At 49.3% G+C, this 19,688-nt stretch overlaps 1 protein-coding gene across 1 annotated transcript in view; it reads right to left on the reverse strand.

Annotated features, from left to right (window-relative positions):
* Positions 1-651: 651 nt before the first annotated feature.
* The window catches only part of LOC101688942 (NACHT, LRR and PYD domains-containing protein 5), a 32,205-nt gene continuing 13,168 nt past the window's right edge, over positions 652-19,688 (reverse strand). Inside the window, exons 3-11 of the mRNA XM_004777079.3 lie at positions 17,497-19,145; positions 16,109-16,279; positions 14,623-14,790; positions 11,008-11,178; positions 8,818-8,988; positions 6,398-6,568; positions 4,424-4,594; positions 2,956-3,126; positions 652-1,219 (exon numbers count right to left, since the gene is read on the reverse strand). Of these exons, the coding sequence (XP_004777136.1) occupies positions 1,087-1,219; positions 2,956-3,126; positions 4,424-4,594; positions 6,398-6,568; positions 8,818-8,988; positions 11,008-11,178; positions 14,623-14,790; positions 16,109-16,279; positions 17,497-19,145 (2,976 nt within the window). The 3' untranslated portion in view covers positions 652-1,086. The remainder of the gene's footprint in view (positions 1,220-2,955; positions 3,127-4,423; positions 4,595-6,397; positions 6,569-8,817; positions 8,989-11,007; positions 11,179-14,622; positions 14,791-16,108; positions 16,280-17,496; positions 19,146-19,688) is intronic.

Raw genomic sequence — 19,688 nt, forward strand, 5'->3', positions numbered from 1 at the left:
TTCCATCAGCCGCATCACAGAGCTGAGAGGCAGCAGGCAGAGCCCTTGTAACCTGAGCCCACAGGGAACAGCCTTAAACGTTTCCAGGTTTGCGGAAACAATGCATGAATTCTAAGACCAATAAGTTAATGTGTGGATTGTTCATTGTGTAGAATCTGGCACACAGGAAGGTCCGTGTTAGCTACCATTGTCATAGACCAGAGCCATAAACGGAAGGACTGATGGAAAGGACACACTGGTGAGAACACAAGAATTTCCCACTTTCCTAGGAAGAGACTGCTCTGTAGCCATGGTAACAAGCAGTTACCCAGCCAGGGGTAAACCCGTTAAATGGGTCCAAGACAGCTTGCCCCAGGGAACATTTTTGACAGGCCAACGAAGGACTCCCCTCAGCTTCTGAGGACTCAGCCAGTCAGGAGGGGTTCACTCTGATGAGCACACCTGTGCATGCCACGCAGTCTTACCTGAGGAACTGCAGGTCACAACTCCCCACAGAGACTCACCCATCCCTGAACTCCATGCTTCCCCCAAACCCCAGCCTACGGAAGATCAGCCTGCGCTTCTCTGAGACCGTGGTAGACCAGTTCTGCAGGACGCTAAGCATTTCATTCGTTTATGTCGAGAGAGTGATGCTCACACCACCCTTTGCCTTTCAGATTGTGCTTTAATTTTTTCTAACACCAACAGGCTTGTATCAGCCACATCTGGGGGCCTCTCTAAGGACCTAAGTCCTCCCACTCTTCCCCTGGATCATATCCCCACTGCTCAAGGTCATGAGGTGCTTATTCCCTAAATGCGCCCAGTGCTTATTTTATTTGGTTTTCTTCACATGCCTGAGGTAGGACAGACATGTCATAGACACTGAGATCCTAGGGTCAGAACATCAAAGCCTATGTTGGAGGCAAATGCAATAAGTGAATTACATGGGACATATGAGAATGGTCACCAGTGAGGGTTTCGTGAGAACCGGAACTCGTATTCCATTTCTGAGAGGGAGCTCCTGGGTACAGCTTGCCCCAGAAGACTGCTTTTATGTTCCTCCATCAGAGCGCGTGTGTGTGTGTCGGTGGGGGGCAGTTCTTGTTTTCAGTTTTTCCACCAGTACCGGTCATCTTCATCGGTAGAATACCAGCTGTCACCAATTATCATCTGTGGCTTTTGTCGTTGGACCTCCTCTAGCAGCTTCCTTGTTTGAGTGGGATATTGCCATTTCCACAACCTGGGGAGGCAGAAAGGGGACACGTTACTCTGGGGATTTGCTTCTGACTGCTTCTCCTTTCCTTAAAAGTCCTGAAAACCCCACCAAGTATTTGAAGACTCTTCTCGTACTCTTCTTTTTTTGTTTTTTTAAAGATTTATTTGACAGACAGAGATCACAAACAGGCAGAGAGGCAGGCAGGGAGAGAGGAGGAAGCAGGCTCCCGGCCGAGCAGAGAGCCCGATACGGGGCTCCATCCCAGGACCCTGGGGTCATGACCTGAGCAGAAGGTAGAGGCTTTAACCCACTGAGCGCCCCAGGCACCCCTCTTCTCATACTCTTGAGGCGCTCCATAGAAGAATAGATCCCTGCATGTGCAGGTGTGCTGGGATGTATTTGTGCTGCACCAAGCTTCTGTAAGCATCAGCCCCTCACCATGGTCCCCAGAGACAGGCACGATCACTCACCCATCCGTGAACTCCTTCCTGAGAACCTGCTTTGTGCCGGGTCCTGTGACAGGGTGTGGAGGCAGGGTGGTGAGTAAGGCTAAGTGCCTGCCCTCGAGAAGCATGTGTGGTGGGCAGGAGAAGGAGGTATTCAGTAGGTACACAGCGTTGTCTCCGTCTTACAGACAGGGAAATTGGCTCCCAGAGGGTCCCTGAGTAAAATCCAGGTCTGACTCTTCAACTGCCGAGTCCCATGATCACGGGCTCAGTTTGCCCAAAGCTACACTGCTTTGTGAGTCATTGATACAAATATGCTCTCTTTCGGCCCAGTCTCCTGCTTTTGCAGCCTATTTGCTGAGATGTCACTGGGAGTTCCCCTGCCCACACCGAGGTCTCGGAGTCTGCAGAGCTCTGTCTGTCTTCCAGTCCGTCCTGGCCCTCACATCCCCCACTACAACCACCCTGTTACGTCCATACACTGACACTGACCGCTGTAGGACCCCAGCCACCGTCTGCTCTTGAAACCAACAGAGATCAGCCAGCCTCCGCAGGCTGTCCGTCCTAACCGTTTTTCAGTGGGTGGTTGGGCGGCCATCTCCACCATCTGTCCTCATGACTTTTCATATTCCCAGCTGACACTCTGTGCCCATCACACACCGACTCCCTACCCCCCTTCCCCAGCCCCTGGCGCCACCGCTGACCATTGGTCTCTATGACTTTGCCTGCTCTGGGGACCTCACTCAAGTAGGACCCTGCACTATCCTCTTCCTGCATCTGATTACTTCACTGAGCATAATAACAGGGAGGTTTGTCCCTGTTACAACAGGTGTCAGGATGTCCTTTGGTTTTAATGCTGAGAGACCGTCCACTGTGTGGACAGATCACGCTTCATTCACCCATTCGCCAGACAGCAGACACCTGGGTTCCTTCCACCTCTGGACATCTGTGAATGATGCTGTTGTAAACGCGGGTGAACAAGTAATTCTTCTAGATCCTGGTTTCAGTCCTGTTGGGGGTGCGCTCAGAATTGCTGGGTCATACAGAAATTCTACTTCTGAAGGATAAACATCTTATTTGCATGTTGTCTCTCTGTTCTTCCTCAGACCTTCCAGAAGTAAGGCCCGTGATATCAGGCACCTTGCCTCTGTCTCTACCCCTGTATCCCCAGGACGGTGCCTGGAGCACAGTGGGTGCTTACTGGTTGAACAAGGATCTGGTTGTCGAGCCTCAGGATAAGGGGTTCCTCCCCTGACCAGCATACCTGCAGCAGAAGGGGGTGTGTGTCTTGGAAGATAATTGCCAGGGACTCACCCGATTATCTGTAGGTTGCATGTGGGCTGCGCGAGGGCCAGACACAGCGTTGTCATTCCTTCAGGGCTGAGATCGTTCCGCATCAGATTCAAGCTGGTCAGGCACTGGCTGCCGAGGACGGCCGTGGCAAGGGCCTCGCAGCAACCAGAAGTCAGTCCACACGCTTCCAACCTGCAGGGCCAACACGCCAAGAAATGCCTCCACAGTTCAGTGACTGACCCTTCAACCCATTGGACTTCCAGGACAATGTTTAAGATGGGGGTGGTGGTGGGCTCTACCCCTGGCGTTTCTGGTCCCGCAGTTCTGGGGGAGGAACCTGGACATTTCCATTTCTGACGATTCCCAGGCAATGATGCTACCTACCACAGCTGCTGGTTTTCCTGTTAAGAGGCGCTGGGTGACTTAATGACAGTTGTGTAAAGAATGCAAAATGTCAGGCGAGAGTGCTTGCAACCAGGAAACAAAACAAGAAACACAGAGAAAGACTTGCTGAGAACCTGCACTTCACCCGGAACTGGAGAGACAAGAAGGAAGCCAGATGAACGGGGCAAGAAGTAGTTATAGGGGTGGGGAATTGCTGGCCCTTGTAGGAGGGAAACTGGGACACATCTGAGCCACGGACAGTGAACCACAGGGGAGATGGCCACAGGGGAGCCAGAGGTTCCCTGTGCGAGAGGAGGCTGGACATTTTAGGTCCCATTAAGGATTTAGGATTTTATCCTAGGAGCCGCCAATGGCTGGACAGCTTCGTGAGATGTAGTAACTGGATGGCAGCTGTGTTCTCCTGTGTTGGAGACGCGTGTCGAGGTACTCAGAGGGGGACAACAAGCTATGATACGGTTTACCAGGTGGAGTGAAACACTGGCCATCATTGAAACTGGGCAGTGAGCAAGCAGGTTTTTAATGTCCCAATCATTCTAGACTTTGTGTGTTTGGGATGTTCCTTGATAGGGTAAGAAGTTGTGGGGTGTGCTCGCATAGTTTTAACTGCCTATAGTTGGATGGTGAGGTAGGTTTGGATAAAGCTTACTGTTATTGGTTTTGCTTCTAAAATACTATCGAAACCTCCGTGAAAACGGGAAGTATCTACGAGGCAGACTGTGGAAAGAGGCAAGGGGAGGGAATTCCGTGAGCGCACAAGGCACAGCACGGATCCCCCACGGGAGTGAGGTTAAGCTGAAAGGGGTAGGGATCCTTCCCTCATTGTTTCAGAAAGAAGGGAGCATGGGGACAGATATCAAGTGGTTTCATGGTGGAACATCCAGGGCTTTCCCCGGAAATGGCTTTATGTTGATGCAAAGGGGTCGAGCTTGTTTCTTGAGCAGCCGCAGAACGCGGCAGAACGCGGCTGGTTCCAACGGGATGGTGAGAGTGGGGACACCACCTCGTTCAGCAACAGCGTGCTCAGCTCCCCCTTCCCCCTCCCCAGCCCTCACACCGGGGGCCCGGGACCTCAGGCCGCACTCACCCCAGCCTCCACACAGAAGCCCTCCGGTGCCTCAGCCCCTCGCACAGCGCCATGATGCCGTCATCTCCCAGGGCATTCACAGCCAGATCCAGGCTCTTCAAGTGTTTGTTCCTCGTGATCACGCAGGACAGCTTCTTGCAGCAGGTGGCCGTGAGGTGACACTTAACCATCCTGCAAGAGGAGAACCCGTGTCCTTTGAGGAGCGTGCTAGAGGGGGGTGGTGCCCAGAAGCCTCAGTGGAGTTCTCCTCGACTCCTTCCGCACCGGGAACCTTTCTGTCCGTCCCTGGGAATGGCTCAGTCTGGGCAGCATCCGGGGCTCAGGTGAGGAGGGCTGGTAGTGGCGGGCGGGGAGCTCACGGGATGGGGCTGGAGGGATCTTTGGAAGAAGAAGAGAGCCTGCCAGAGGGTGCTTCCCGCCTGCAGGTGGGATACAGATTCTCCCTGGTAGATGGAGAGAAAGAGACAGGGAAAAACACAAGTGAGGAGAAGCTGGGAGAGTCCCTGAGAGGGTGAGAAACCAGGACAGATGACAGAAGGTACCGAAATGCTAGATGGGGTTGGGGTCCAAAAGGAGAGGGGTTTTGTGCTTCTGTTCCCAGGATGAATGGGGAAGATGAGGACGGAGAAGGCCTCTAGCGGATGACTCATCTGCGTAGATGATGGAAACAGCTCCTCGGTCTCCTGTCTTCATCTAAGAATAGAACCATTCTCTGGGGATGAGAGCGCCCAGCTTCACGAAGCGTCCACACTGAGAGTGAGCAGGAGCTCAGCTGCCAGGGCTCACACCTGCCCACCAGGTGGAGTGGCCAAGCCTCAGATGCTACCGAGGTTCGGCGATGATAGTGAGGACACGACCCCCAGCACGTAACTGTGACCCCAAAGAAGCGGCACCTCCAAGTGATTAAGCTTTAGTGTCTACACCATGCCAGAGTAGAGCTTGAGATGACGGGTTTGTGAACACAAACGTAGGAATGGACGCTTGGGTGGGGAGCACTCAGATCTGTGGGCTACGATCTCTATCCGGTTTCTTTCTTTTGTTTATTATTGGAGAAGGAGAGATATTAAAATGGTCCTACTTTTTGGTTCACTGATTTTACCTTTGTCACTGAGAAGACGATACTACCAAGGACACAAAGATTTAGAAGGCACGCATGACTAAAACATTGGGCAGAAGCCCAGTGTCCAGCTTTGGGGGATTTTTAAAGTTATGATGCATCATTAAGGGGAATTCCATACCTTACCTAGTTTAGGATTATGGTCTGCAGATCCTCAAGTGAGACCAGAAGGCCAGGTTTTGGCTCCTAAGGGACTTCTGGTCTCCCCTGGAAATGGCTGGTAGGGGGACTACGTGAGTCTAGACACGTGAAATGTTGAAAGCGCTGGGCCTGCCATGTGGCAAGAACCCTCTCAGCGGTAACTGCTGGGATCCTTTCTTTGTAATGATTGTGCCTCCAGGAGGAATTTGCCGAAGTATTAACAACATTAACTGCTCAGTTGTTAGCCTGGGGATGTATTTCTGCTCATCAAGGACTTTTAACTTTCCTGTAGTCTGTTTAAGGACAGAGTACTCTTATTGAAGAGAAACATTTTAATAAAAGGTAAAGAAATTGAGCCCTGGAGGGAGAAGGTGTTGAGAGCGAGCCCTCCCTCTCTACCCTACATACAGAATGAACAGCTGAAGAGTCACTTAGGGCAAGCAGAGGTCTTGTGAGGGGTGAGCGGGTTTTGGAAATCGAGGGTGATGTAAGCTCCAAAAATGGTATCATGGGGCTCCTGTCCGGACTCCTTCCCATGTCCTTCCCACACTCACTGTGGCAGACCTGGGAAAACAGGAGCATCCGTTGACCCAAGTAGACCCAATTACCAAGAACTAAGTTTTGGTACCAGTCTTCCCACTCACGTCTCTGGACTTGCTAGGAACCCCAGGCCCCAATATGGGAGAGCTGACCCCCCAACCACTATTGAAACTTACTCCAGGTCCTGGAGGTGACAAGATGGTTCCATCAGGACCTCACAGAGAAGGTTCATCCCATCATCTTCCACAGGGTTCATGCTGAGGCTCAGATGTGTCAGACGTTTGTTGCCCATAAGGGCGAACGCAAGAAAGCCACAGCCAGCGACATCCAGGTTGCACTCATTTAGTCTGTAGGACACACACAAGGGAAAGAGGAAGGTCATACCCATGACTTGGCGTCACCTTGGGTAAGTCACTTCTGTTGGCCTCAGCTTCCTCCTCCTTTAAGAGGGAATTATGTAAGGGAGCACTTAAGGAGGTTTCAGCTTGGGTGACAGGATGACCGTCAAGTGCTTGGCAAAGTCTGGCAAATGCACGCACCAGATGTTCAAGATCCTCTTTTTAATTTTCCTTCGTACTTGATGTGTCACTTTCCTATGACCACCGTAACGAATTACCATGAACTTAGTGGCTTAAAACACACATCCATCTTGGGGGGCACCTGGGTGGCTCAGTGGGTTAAAGCCTCTGCTTTCGGCTCAGGTCATGATCCCAGGGTCCTGGGATCGAGCCCCACATCAGGCTCTCTGCTCAGCGGGGAGCCTGCTTCCTCCTCTCTCTCTGCCTGCCTCTCTGCCTACTTGTGATCTCTGTCTGTCAAATAAATAAATAAAATATTAAAAAAAAAAACACACACACCCATCTTGTAGTTCTAGAGTTTAGTGGATTTTTACTGAGGCAAAAATCAAGGTGTCAGTAGGGCTGTGTTCCTTCTGGAGACTCCAAAGAATTGGTTTTCTTGCCTTTTCTGGCTTTTTATAGGGATGCTCAAATCTTTCGTTCCTGGTCTTCAGTCAGCATCCCCTGTTACTGTATCTCCTCTCCACTTCTCCTTTCCCTCATAACAACCCCTTCGAGGACATTAGGGCTACTCAGATAATCCAAGATAATTTCCCATCTCAAAGCCCTTAATTTGATCACACCTGCAAAATTTCTTTTACCACGTGAGTTTACATATTTACAGGGACCAGGACATGGACTTTTTTAGGGTAGGGGGTCACTCTTCTGTCTACCAACCTCAGTATCTCTCCATAACTTACTCACCGAGGAACCTTGGAGCCCACAAGGTAGACAAGCACATTCAAGTTATATTCTTTAACAGAATTTACGGCCACAGATAGACCATTAGCCTATGTTGATTTTTTAAATTACAGCATTATTGGTGAGCTAACTGGTCAGTGGGGGTGAAATGGCAAAAAGGGAAGGGATCCCAGCAAGGCAAGCTGATGTGTGGAACAGGTGTGACACTGGTCTCTTGTTCTCACCAGCAGACCAAAGATGTGGGCTGGAAGAGGACCCTGGCCACGGGGTGGCAGCTGTTAAAGCATTTAGGGAGACTGCTTGCTGTCCACTACCTAGAGGACATGGCCTCCCCTAGCTGTGCGTGTGGTACTGTCTGGAGTGCTGGGACACCACCTCTGTGGCTGCCGACCCTGGGTCACCAATACCATCATCTGAAAATCTCAGTTATCAGCTTCCCCTCCCAGAACCTAAGCTCTGTGAACCCAGGGACCGCACTGGTCCTCCCCGCATCACCAACAACTGAGAATGTTCGCTGGTCTCCTGTGCTTAATGGTGTTAGTCCTCATTATTCATGGGATGTGCATTTGCACGTTTGTGTGCTTGCTAAGATTTGTTCACTGCAGCCTGAATCCGTCCCCATGGCCCTTCACGGACGCACGTGTGTGTGCACAGCAGAGCAATATTCAAGTCGCCCGACGTACACGCTCACCACGGAGGGTGAACTCGTTTCAAATTCGTTGTCAACAGATCTCCTTTCCATGATCCAGTTAGTGCCACGTTTTTTGCGTTTTTGTGGATTTTTGTTGGTGATTTGGTTGTTTATGTTGTGGCGCTCACCGGCTGGACTGAAGTCCAGCCCTGCATTCCCGCGCGCGCGTGCGCAGCTGTGCTGGTATCTGGAGTACGCGCTTCGTAGAGGAGCTTTGTTCCACCGGGAGTTACGGCGCTGTAGGCCCGGAGCGCCACGAGAACAAATCAGCGATATGCATTCAATAAGGGGTCTTCAAACAGAAACACACAAAGCAAGGTTAGGCGCCGGTTCATTGATGAAAATGAGACTGGAGGCTCTCAGGAACCTAGCCCTGTGCTCCCCTGCGAGCGCTGGTGACTTAGTAGACCTGAACTACAGGAAAGAATGAGAACCGCCTGGATTTGGATAAACGAGGACTTCCCATGGCAGGAAAACAGGCAGACGTGGGCGTCTCCATGCACGGAGGGAATCGGCAGGACGGTACGCTGCCGTCATCTGTCCCCTTCACTGTGTAACCATGCTCCCATGGCTCTGAGCTTGGCTGGGGGACATGCTGTTTGTGAAAAGGCAATGCCGTCCCCCCAGGAAAGCGAGCTGGACTCACATCAGCCTCTGTAGCCCGCAGCTGGGCAGCTTTATGGCGCGACACAACAGATTCACGCCTTCGCGCCCCAGGCTGTTGCTTGACAGGCACAGGTGCGTCAAACTCTGGTTGCTGATGAGGGCGGAGGCCAGGTCCCGGCAGTCGGCAGCTGTGAGGCCACAGTTCCCCAGTCTGCAAGGAGAGAGCCGGGGGTGGGGGGGGGAGCATGAGGTCTGTTCTGAAGGTTCCCTCCCTCCCTCCCAAGGAAGGGACAGAAATGCCAGCCCGTGGCTGACCATGCCCTCAAAGACATATGGTGATGTCACACTGTGTCTTGGATTTAACTTGCAAACCCAACCCTGATGTTCTGGGTGGCCTGGGTGACGAGATCTGCCATCACCCACAACGGTAAACACATGAACGAGGTCAGCCTGCTCCCCCTCCAGGTGTCTTTGCTCTTCACATGTGCCATGAGGTGTTGCTGAGAAGAGGGACCCCTTATTTAGAAGGTGACCTTCCCAGTCCATCTGTGTCTCAGAGCTCAGTACACAATAACACTTAAAAACGAGAAGTTCGTTGTACTTCTCTCATGGGATTGTGTCAAAGTTAAATGAACTAACACATCTAAAGTGCTTAAAATCATGTAAAAGCAAGCATTTACTCCATATTACCGAGAGCGGCTTATTTGGATGAAGAACTACTGGCTGGCTTGGATTAGAAGGGGGTCAGGATATGTAGGCCTGAAACACGTCACTTTGGCATAAGGATGATCTTGAGCTGAGAGCAGCTGAGAAAAAGCAGACACAGGAAGGGCTCTGTGTTCTCCCCCATCTGCCTAAAACAGGGCATGGATTTCTCTTGTACATGTGTCCCTCCTCTTTGGTACCAGCAAGAGAATAACCCTTGCACCAGAGATGGACAGGACATGGAGAAGAGTCATCATATAACCCTTACCATTATTTCCTTCTCATATACTAGTCACCTACCCACAATTTATCAGCCCCTAAAAGCCCCAAACACCTTTTGTCTAGTCACTTCTCTGTAATTTAGTGTAACTTTGGTAAAATGACATAGAAGCTTGAGTCTAACCACTTCTTTGGGTTTCTCACATCTTTTCTGTGACGCCTCCTTGCCCATTAAAAAAAAGTAGTACCAATAAAATATGTGTGCCCTTTCTCTTGTCAGTCATGAGTTTAATTTGCAGGCCTCAGACACTAAGCGTAAGAGGATAGAGGGAACGTCTAACCCCTACAGACTGAGGGAGAGAAGATATGTTGCTTCTAAGGTGATCCTTTCCCCCTCAGGACTTTATAAGGTAATTGGTATCATTTTGTTTTTAATTTTTTCTAGGACTTTAGACTCAAACTCCCCATGAAAGCAGGATGTTATTGACATGGCATGCTTTGGGAGAGGTGTGGGAAACAACTTCGCCCAGACTGTAGGTCAAGGGGAGATTTCCTAGCCTTAGTGTCAAACCAGAGCTCGGGTTATAGTTTTGCTTTTTATTCCCTATGTGGCCCTAGACAAGAGATGTCCCTTCTTTTGGATTCTATTTTCCTTTTTTTTTTTTTTTTTTTTTTTAAATTTTTTTATTTTTTATAAACATATATTTTTATCCCCAGGGGTACAGGTCTGTGAATCACCAGGATTCTATTTTCCTTATCAGCCAATGGGGTGGAAATACTTCCTAGCCAGCAGGCTGTGAGGATGGCATTCATGGGACGAGAACACTGAGCACACAGCCTGGTGTTCTAGGACCTCATGGATGGCAACTCCAACCTCAGGCTAAGACTGGGATTTTGGTGCTGGTGAAACTTTCCAGTATGTAACACAGCAGTACTAACTATGAGCGCAATGCCGTATGTTAGATCCCAGATCTTACGTGTCTTTTAACAGTACATCTGTACACTTTAACCAACTCCTCCCCGTTTCTCCCCTCAACTGCCAGCCCCTGGCAGCCAACATTCTTCTCTCTGGTTCCACACCTTTGGCTTCTGCCCTAGACTTTTGTATTGTTCAGAGTTTGGTAGCAAAAACCAGATGTTATTTACTGAATTTTTAAATACCTCAATATCAGGGCACTCCCATGGGGTCAGAACTCCCATTGTAACCCTTGGCTTAGGCACCCACTAATTCCTCTCCCTCCTCCCCCACCACGTGGGCCGTGTCAGTTAAGAGAAAGGATCCCTGCCGGAAAGAAATGCGACTCACATCAGCTTCTGCAGAGCGCACTGCGAGGCTGTCAAGGACTCACAGAGAGCCTTTACACCCTGGGTCGCCAACTTATTTCCTACCAGGCTGAGAGATTTTAGGCTGATGGATGTAATAAGGATCTGGGAGATCACCAGGCAACAGGCGGGAGTTAGTCCACAGTGATCCAACCTGCAGATATAAACAACGGGAAAAACATTCTCATTTCTCCTCCCAAAGCAAATTTCCTTGTGCGCCAGCTACTCTGGCCATGTTGCTGATTTTTGGACACGGTTTGCTCTAGGCTCAGGGTCTAAGCACCTGCTGTTCCTCGTGTTTGAACTGCCCCTCCTCATCCCCAACCCCTCATCTTTATGTGGTTCGGTTTTTCATTCAGTGTCACCTCTACTGAGTCAGCCAGTAGAGGGCCAGCTCAGGGTCTAAGCACCTGCTGTTCCTTGTGTTTGAACTGCCCCTCCTCATCCCCAACCCCTCATCTTTATGTGGTTTGGTTTTTCATTCAGTGTCACCTCTACTGAGTCAGCCAGTCTTACTTAACTGTGCTGGCCCACCCCACCTCACCCAAAACCCCTCTCTCCAGCATTACTTCATGCATAGCAAGGATCGCCAATGTTTGCACTTAAAAAAAAAAAAAAACTGAAGTATATCTTACATGTAACATTGTATAAGTTTAAGGTATAAGCATGTTGATTTGAAACATTCATATACTGCAGTGTGATTGCTGTGGTATCAGCAGTGAGTACCTCCATCAGGCCACGTAATTCTTTTCATGGTGGAAATAATTAAGACCTAGTCTCTTAGCAAGATTTATGTTGATAATACAATGTCATTGTCTGTTAAACTGTGCGCTAGGTCTCCAGGACCTGTTCACCTACTAGTTGCAAGTTTGTATCTTTCAACAACATATTTCTACTTTCTACCCTCCCCTCCTCCCCAGAGTGGCTGATAAACACCATTTTACTCTGTTTTTAGGAGTTCCGCTTATTTAAGATTCGATACGTGAAATCATAGGGTGTCTGTCTTTCTCTGACTTGTATCAGTTTGCATGATGTCCTCAAGGTTCCTGCGTGTTGTTGCTAATGGCAGGATTTCCTTCTTTCTCAGGACTGTTTGCACTTGTTTATGGTTTGTCTTCCTCTCTGGAATGGTGTCTCGATGACCCTAGCTTGGGATGGCAGACACACGTGGGGCAAAGCCAGACGCTCATCCATAGTTGCTCTGGGTCCATTAAAGCTCAAAACGGATCTTGTGTTTCTTGGTCTCGGCAGAAGCATACAGTACTAGCGTCTTTAGACCAAGTTAATCTAATCAGCAAAACATGCCCAGGATCTACAAATCTGTGGTAACAGCTCCGAACTGAAAAGGACCAAAATGGCCCCGGACAGGTGAATGGCTGTGCTAACTGCAGTGTATCCGTCCTACTGAGTGGTACTCAGCCCTGAAAATGAGCATGCACTGACAGATGCAGCCGAGGGGCATCAGCTGATTGAAAAAGAGCCGATCTCGGGGGCAGGTGCCTGGGCGGCTCGGTCAGTTAAGCATCTGACTCTTGGTTTTGGCTCAAATCCTGATCTCAGGGTCATGAGATTGAGCCCCACATCAGGCTCCACACTAAGCATGGAGTCTGCTTAAGATTCTCTCCTTCTCCCTCCCCTAACCCCGCTCTTGCTCTAAAAAAATTTGTGTGTGTGTGTGTATATGTGTGTATATATGTATATGTGTGTGTATATATACACACACACATATATATAAAGAAAAAAATATATATTGTGTGTATATACACACACACACACATATATATAAAGAAAAAAATATATGTGTGTGTATACACACACACATATATATAAAGAAAAAAGCCCGTCAGGGGGCAGTGACATACTATAGGATTCTACTTAGAAAGCATTGTCCAAATGTCCAAAATTATGGAGATTGAAAACATCAGTTATTTTCAGGGATTAGGGATGGTGTGGCTGGAAAAGGGAACAGGGTGATGACCCCCGATCTTGGGTATGGTGTGGTTTTATAAGTCCCCACCTGTGACCAGCAGGCAGAGAAGGACCTCCATGTGATGGTCAGTGTCAGTGTCCTGAGTTTGATGTTGTGTCATAGTTACGTAAGGTACAACTCCGAGAGAAACTGCCAGGAGGGTTGCTATCACCTCATTTCTTATCTTTACGAAACACTGATGATCACAGCTTTGTAGTAAAGCTTGAAATCAGGCAATGTGATGCTTCCCGTTTTGGTTTTCTTTTTCAACATTTCCTTAGTGATTTGGGGTCTCTTCTGATTCCATACAAATTTTAGGATTGTTTGCTCCAGCTCTTTGAAAAATGCCAGTGGAATTTTGATTGTGTAGATTGCTCTAAGCAGTACAGACATTTTAGCAATGTTTATTCTTCTGATCCATGAGCATGGAATGGTTTTCCATCTTTTTGTGTCTTCTTCAATTTCTTTCATGAGTGTTCTGTAATTCCTCGAGTACAGATCCTTTTCCTCTTTGGTTAGGTTTATTCCCAGGTATCTTATGGTTCTTGGTGCTACAGTAAATGGAATCGATTCTCTAATTTCCCTTTCTGTATTTTCATTGTTAGTGTATAAGAAAGCCACTGATTTCTGTACATTGACTTTGTATCCTGCCACGTTACTGAATTGCTGTATAGTTCTAGTAGTTTGGGGGTGGAGTCTTTTGGGATTTCCATATAAAGTATGTCATCTGCGAAGAAGGAGTTTGACTTCTTCATTGCCAATATGGATATCTTTTATTTCTCTTTGTTGTCTGATTGCTGTCGCTAGGACTTCTAATACTATGTTGAACAAGAGTGGTGAGAGTGGGCATCCTTGTCATGTTCCTGATCTCAACGGGAAGGCTGTGAGCTTTTTTCCATTGAGGAAGATATTCGCTGTGGGTCTTTCATAGATGGATTTTATGAAGTGATGAATGTTCCCTCTATCCCTGTACTCTGAAGAGTTTTAATCTGTTTTAAAAGGTAACTGAGGGTGTCTGGGTGGCTCAGATGGTTAAGCATCTGCCTTCTGCTTAGGTCATGATCCTGGGGTCCTAGCATCAAGTCCCATATGTGGCTCCTCGATCAGCATGGACCTTGCTTCTCCGTCTGCCTCTGCTTCTCTCTCTCTCATGAATAAATAAAATATTTTTTTTCCTAAAGAGGTTGGAATTTTATTTTATTTTATTTATTTGACACAGAGAGATCACAAGTAGGCAGAGAGGCAGGCAGAGAGAGAGAGGGGGAAGCAGGTTCCCCGCTGAGCAGAGAGCCTGATGTGCGGCTTGATCCCAGGACCCTGAGATCACGACCCGAGCCGAATGCAGAGACTTTAACCCACTGAGCCACCCAGGCACCCCAAAATAAATAAAATTTTAAAAGGTAACTGAAAGTTACCTTTTCATCATAGTTAAATATGCATAATGAAGTTTACCACCTTGCCCATAGGTGCACAGAGGGGCACGTGAGGTCCGCCCATGGACGCCATCCACCACCACCATCTCCAGGCACCCTCTTTCTCTCTCATGGGTTTGCAGCTTGCTGCGAACATTTAGAAAGGAAAGCCAACAAGGGCAAAACCGAAAATGCAGCAGCCACGCCCAGAGCATACCTCAGCGACTCCAGCAAGCAGCTCGGGTGTCTCAGCGCTTGGCACGCCATCATCAGGTCGGCCTCCTTCAGGCGAGTGCTCTCCAAGTTCAGGTATTTCATGTTATGGTTGGTAATGAGAACCATCCAGAGATGACGAAGGCCCAGGGGAACCTGCGCATCTTTAAATCTACTCAAGAGAAAGCGGAAAATATGCACGAGATCCAGGTGACAGCCGTGTCCCAGTTTTCCTCTCACCATTTGCATTTATGTATTCTCAAAGATTTTAAAAATTGTGTAAGTGATCTTACACCCAGTGCGAGGCTCGAGCCCATAATCCCCAGATCAAGAGTTGCACGCTCTACCCACTGAGCTGGCCAGGTGACCCACGCTTACTTAATTTAAAGCAACAAATTCATGAGCATGTGTGAGGCATCAGGTTCTGGAAACAGTGTCAAGGGACGCTGATACCCCAAGATCTCAACAAGGAGCTGAAGGAGAGAGTTACACTGATGAGTGAAATACACTCAGTCCATTGAGAATGGAGCTCCAGGGGCGTCTGGTTGGCTCAGTCAGAAGAAAAGGCAACTCTTGATCTTGGGGTTGTGAGTTCAAGCCCCGTGCTGGGTATAGAGATTGTTTAAAAATAAAATCTTAAAAAAAGAAGAGAGACTAGTAGAACTATAAACAGATATGGTCAAGTTCAGGCTGAAGAGAAAGGTCAAATATTAGACGAGCGTGTATATTGTGACACCATTTGGATTTAAAAAAGTCATTTGCCAATATATACATATAGTTGCATGGGAATTTTAGGAGTTGTTAATAAGGGAGGTAGGAAGTTGAAGAGGACTTCTTCTGGAAACCCCTGTAACATCCAAATCTTGTTACCACACGTGATGGGTTACTGCTGAGTTACAAATACACACATGATGGGTTACTGTGTTACAGATAGAGGGATGACACAGACTTGGGCTCATCACTGCTTGGCAAGAGCTAAGAGCAGGGGTTCCCAGGGGCAACGCTGCAGAACCTTTGTCTGTGGCAGAACTAGCACTTCATCTCCTACTCCAGGAGCCTGGGGAGTACCCTGAGGTCTACCACAGACCCAGGACCTTACCAGGGGTTCAAATATTTGTTACCTTATTAATGAACATGAAAGCATTAAGAACTGATTTAAAGCCTCCCTCAAGTCAAGTACTTTGGTCTTGCAGTGGCCTCATGCTCCAGCAATTTGCCTACAAGGAGCTCCCCATACCTTTGTCCCTACTAATGAACTCCTATTCATCCTTCAATACCCAGAGTGAATGAGCTTGCCTCCATAATCCCTTCACAGGGTCTTTAATTTCTCCCCATTTTGTGCCTCTGGGAGCTTGGCTCCTGTATCTTCCACAACAGCTATCCCCTCTGATTATATTCTTAAATGGATCTTTTCTGGTAGGTGGAAAAGAGAGCAGTGACATAGCCACACCAAGGGACATGGACATGTGGGGGGTGCCAGGCAGCCTTACATCAGATTCTGTATTTTACATGTTGGCTGCCTCAGCTTGATGCACAAGGTCTTCATGGCCTGTTCATTCAGGACGCTGCCGCTCAGGTCGAGTTCCCGCAGGCTTGGGTGGGTGCTGAGCACGATGCAGAGACTTTCCCAGCACTCAGCAGCAAGGGTCTTGGCTGGCATCCTACAACAGAGAAAGAAATAGACACTGGCTTCCACCGGATGGGATTTAACACGAGCAACTGCCCCAGTGGTGTCAGAGGAGAAGAACCAGTGTATGACGGCAGGACGTGCATGGCTTCAGAGGTGCTCAGGTCAACTTAGTGGCGCCGCCTGGTGTTTTCATCACCTGCTCTCACACCAACCCCGCCCCCTGAACATTTTAATACCCCGGGGGGGGGGGGGACACACGAAGACAACATGGAGTCGCCAGCCCCTGAACTGGGTTTGCCCTTAGATTCTGGCTCCCCCTTGAATGGAAAAGGGCGCAGCCACTGTGGAAATCAGTATGGAACTGCCTCAAAAAAGCAAAAATAAAGCTACCCTATGATCTAGGAATCACATCTGTAGGAAAGAACTGAAATCAGGATCTGTGCAGTATATCATCCCCGACAGCCGAGATTCGGAAACGAATGTCCGCTGACAGCTGACGGACGAGTGAAGAAAATGTCACCACACACACACCAGGGAATGGTACTCAGCTTTAAAAAAGAAGGAAATTGCAGGAGAAGGAATGAACCTAGAGTACGTTATGGTAAGTGAAATAAGCCAGTAACAGACAGACGCATCCGGTCTCACATGTTAACATTTAAAATAGCCAAACTCTCGGAAGCAGAGAGAGGATGGTGGTTGCCTGTGGCTGGGGGTTGGGGGGCGATGCTGGTAGAAGACTATGGAGTTTCGGTTACACGAGACAGAGGTCTATGAGGAGTAACTATGTGAGGTGGTGGGTATGGTAATTAGCCTAATCATGGTGATGATTTTCCAAATTGTACATCTTAAATAAGTACGATTTTCATTTGTCAATTGTACCTCCATGAAGATGGGAAGGAAGGGCTGTGCCTGGGCGGCTCAGTTGGTTAAGCATCTGCCTTCAGCTCAGGTCATGATCCTGAGGTCCTGGGACTGAGCCTGCTCTGTGGGGAGTCTCCTTCTCCCTCTCCCTTTGCCCCTTCCCTAATTTATTGCCCTCCCTAATAAATAAAATCTTAAAAAAAAAAAAGAGGGCATGTGTGGTGGTGGGCACTGGGTATTCTACTCAACTAACGAGTTGTTGAACATGACATCAAACACCAAGGATGTATTACACGTTGGCTGATTGAGCATAATAAAACAATGAGGATAGGAAGAAAAAAAGACTAAATGGTAAAAAAAAAAAAAAGAATAAAATGAAAGACTCACCCTTGGGGAATGAGGGGCTGTGCATCGGAGAACTCATCCTTCGAGAGGCTCTGTGGGACTTCGATGTGGATTCTCTGCAAATACCGGCACCGCTGCAGACAGAAGGCGGACACCAGCACGTCCGTCCGGTGCCCTATCGGAAGCCAAACTTCCTGGAAGCTGTCCAATGCCAAGCGGACAAACTCCTCGTCCTGAGTCTCAAAAAGGCAGTGGAAGGCATCCAGCAAGTCTGGCGGGGTGCAGGTGCCTGGCTGTCGCCCCAGCAGAGAGATCCAGCTCAGAAGCCCCCGCTTCAGTGCCCGGGGGACACAGCACCCAAGCAGGACCTCCAGAGCCCCCGTCCCCTCTTTGCTCATGAGGCCGAACAGGAACCGCTTCATCTGGTGCAGGTGGGAGTCGGAGCCCGCTGGTCGGAGCGCCGCCAACCCCTGCATGAGCACAAGGCAGGGATGACTCCCTGTCTCCAGTCCTTCTAGAACGTAGTGCAGGGCAGCACAAAACTCCTGCAGGCTGATGTGCAGGAAGGAATAGCAGCACCTCTCCTGGCGGCCGTCCTGGAGGAGGAGGTCTGTGTGAAGCAGAGCAGAGAGCTCAGACTCCCGCAGTCCATGGGCGCGGAGGTCATCCGCATAGAACACAAACTTCCTGTGCCACACGCCTTGCACAGCCAGGAGGCACAGGCTCCTCAAGACGGCAGTCTCATCCTGGCTGAGACGGCGCCGGGAGGCGTCTTGCGGGCCGAGCTGGTGGAACACGAACGTAGTGTACAAGCCTGTGAGAGTGTGGCAGGGAGGGGAAAGGTGTTCTCCACACGCCTCCTGTAGGTTCAAAGCCTCACAGATGAGTGACCCCAAGACGGGGACTTGGCACGCGTCCAGCAGCGAGCGGCTGTCGGCCACGGCACGCAAGGCTTGTGTTTTCTGATGCTCGTTTTTCATGTGCCGAAGGAGCAGCTGGACCCTCTTCTCCACGGAGATGCCCCCCACGAGCAGGTAACAGGGTGACGTGAGCATGGATTTGAGCTTCTCTATGCCCGTATCTCTGACTGTGATCATCAGCGAGGACTCCGGGAGCAGCACTTTCTTTAGCAGACTACGCATTAGAACAGACGGGGGGCGCTTGACTGCCCAGTCTTCACAGAGACTTGCGTTGTCATCTTGCAAGGCGAAGTGCAGGTCATCAAAACCGTCAACAATAAACAAGAGCCTTTCTGGTTGGGACATGATCTCCATCATTGGAACTGGGGAGTCTGGCCACTCTCCAGAAATTAACTCTGCAAAGCTGCCCTCCCTCATGCACTGCATGTCTCTGGCACGGAGGAAGAAGATGTAGGAGAACCTGACCTGGTAGAGTTCACCCTGCGCCCAGCACTGCAGGACCCTTTGGGCCAAAGCGGATTTCCCGATTCCTGATTTTCCGTGCAAAACCACAGTGCGGGGCTGGAAGCCCGTCTGGTCTGGATTGAAAGCTCCCAGCAACATTTGTATTTCTGGACAGTCAGAGGCAAGGTGTTCAAAACCATGGAATTCATCCGACTTTGCAGCAAATTTTGTCATCACGTAGCCCTTGTAGTCCCTTGTCTTATCTCCACGGCCCAAGTTGGACAGGGGAAGGGAGAACAAAAACAGGAAACAACATTTGAAGAAAGTCTGGAATTTAGGGAAAAAGAAAAACCAAAACAAACCTCCAAACCCCGGACCTAGAATCAGTGGCCCTAAGTGAGACATGGTTCTTGTGTTCCTTCCTACTGAGGACAAGCTCCGTCCCTCAAAGACCACTTCCGCAAAGCTTAGGAACATCCTACAAACTCGCTCTATCTGTCCCCTTTGATTGTTCTTTTCAGCACTTAATACCTGATACATCACGTCTTTGTTGGCTTCCTGTCCTTGTCCCCTCAGTAGACCCCGTGCAGGGACTTAATTATTTACTGTTGCATCTTCATTATTCATGAGGATGCCTGGCACCCTGTGGACACTAAGTATTTGTTAAAGGAATGAGCCTTGCCCAACAGTCCTACATGGTCTCTGAAGGACAGAGAGGCTTGGAGGAGCGGAGGATGTGTGCGCCGTGGCCTGAGTTCAAGGCTTGTGAGACAGGTGTGCATCTCCAGCAGCTCTGGACTCCCATGGAGAACCCCCTCCATGCGGGGGTCCAGCTCTGCACAAAAGGTCAATCATGGCCCTTGAAGTGAG

The sequence above is a fragment of the Mustela putorius genome, unplaced genomic scaffold (genome assembly GCF_011764305.1).
Source record: "Mustela putorius furo isolate JIRA1106 unplaced genomic scaffold, ASM1176430v1.1 tig00000196_pilon_pilon_pilon, whole genome shotgun sequence".
Lineage (NCBI taxonomy): Eukaryota > Metazoa > Chordata > Mammalia > Carnivora > Mustelidae > Mustela > Mustela putorius.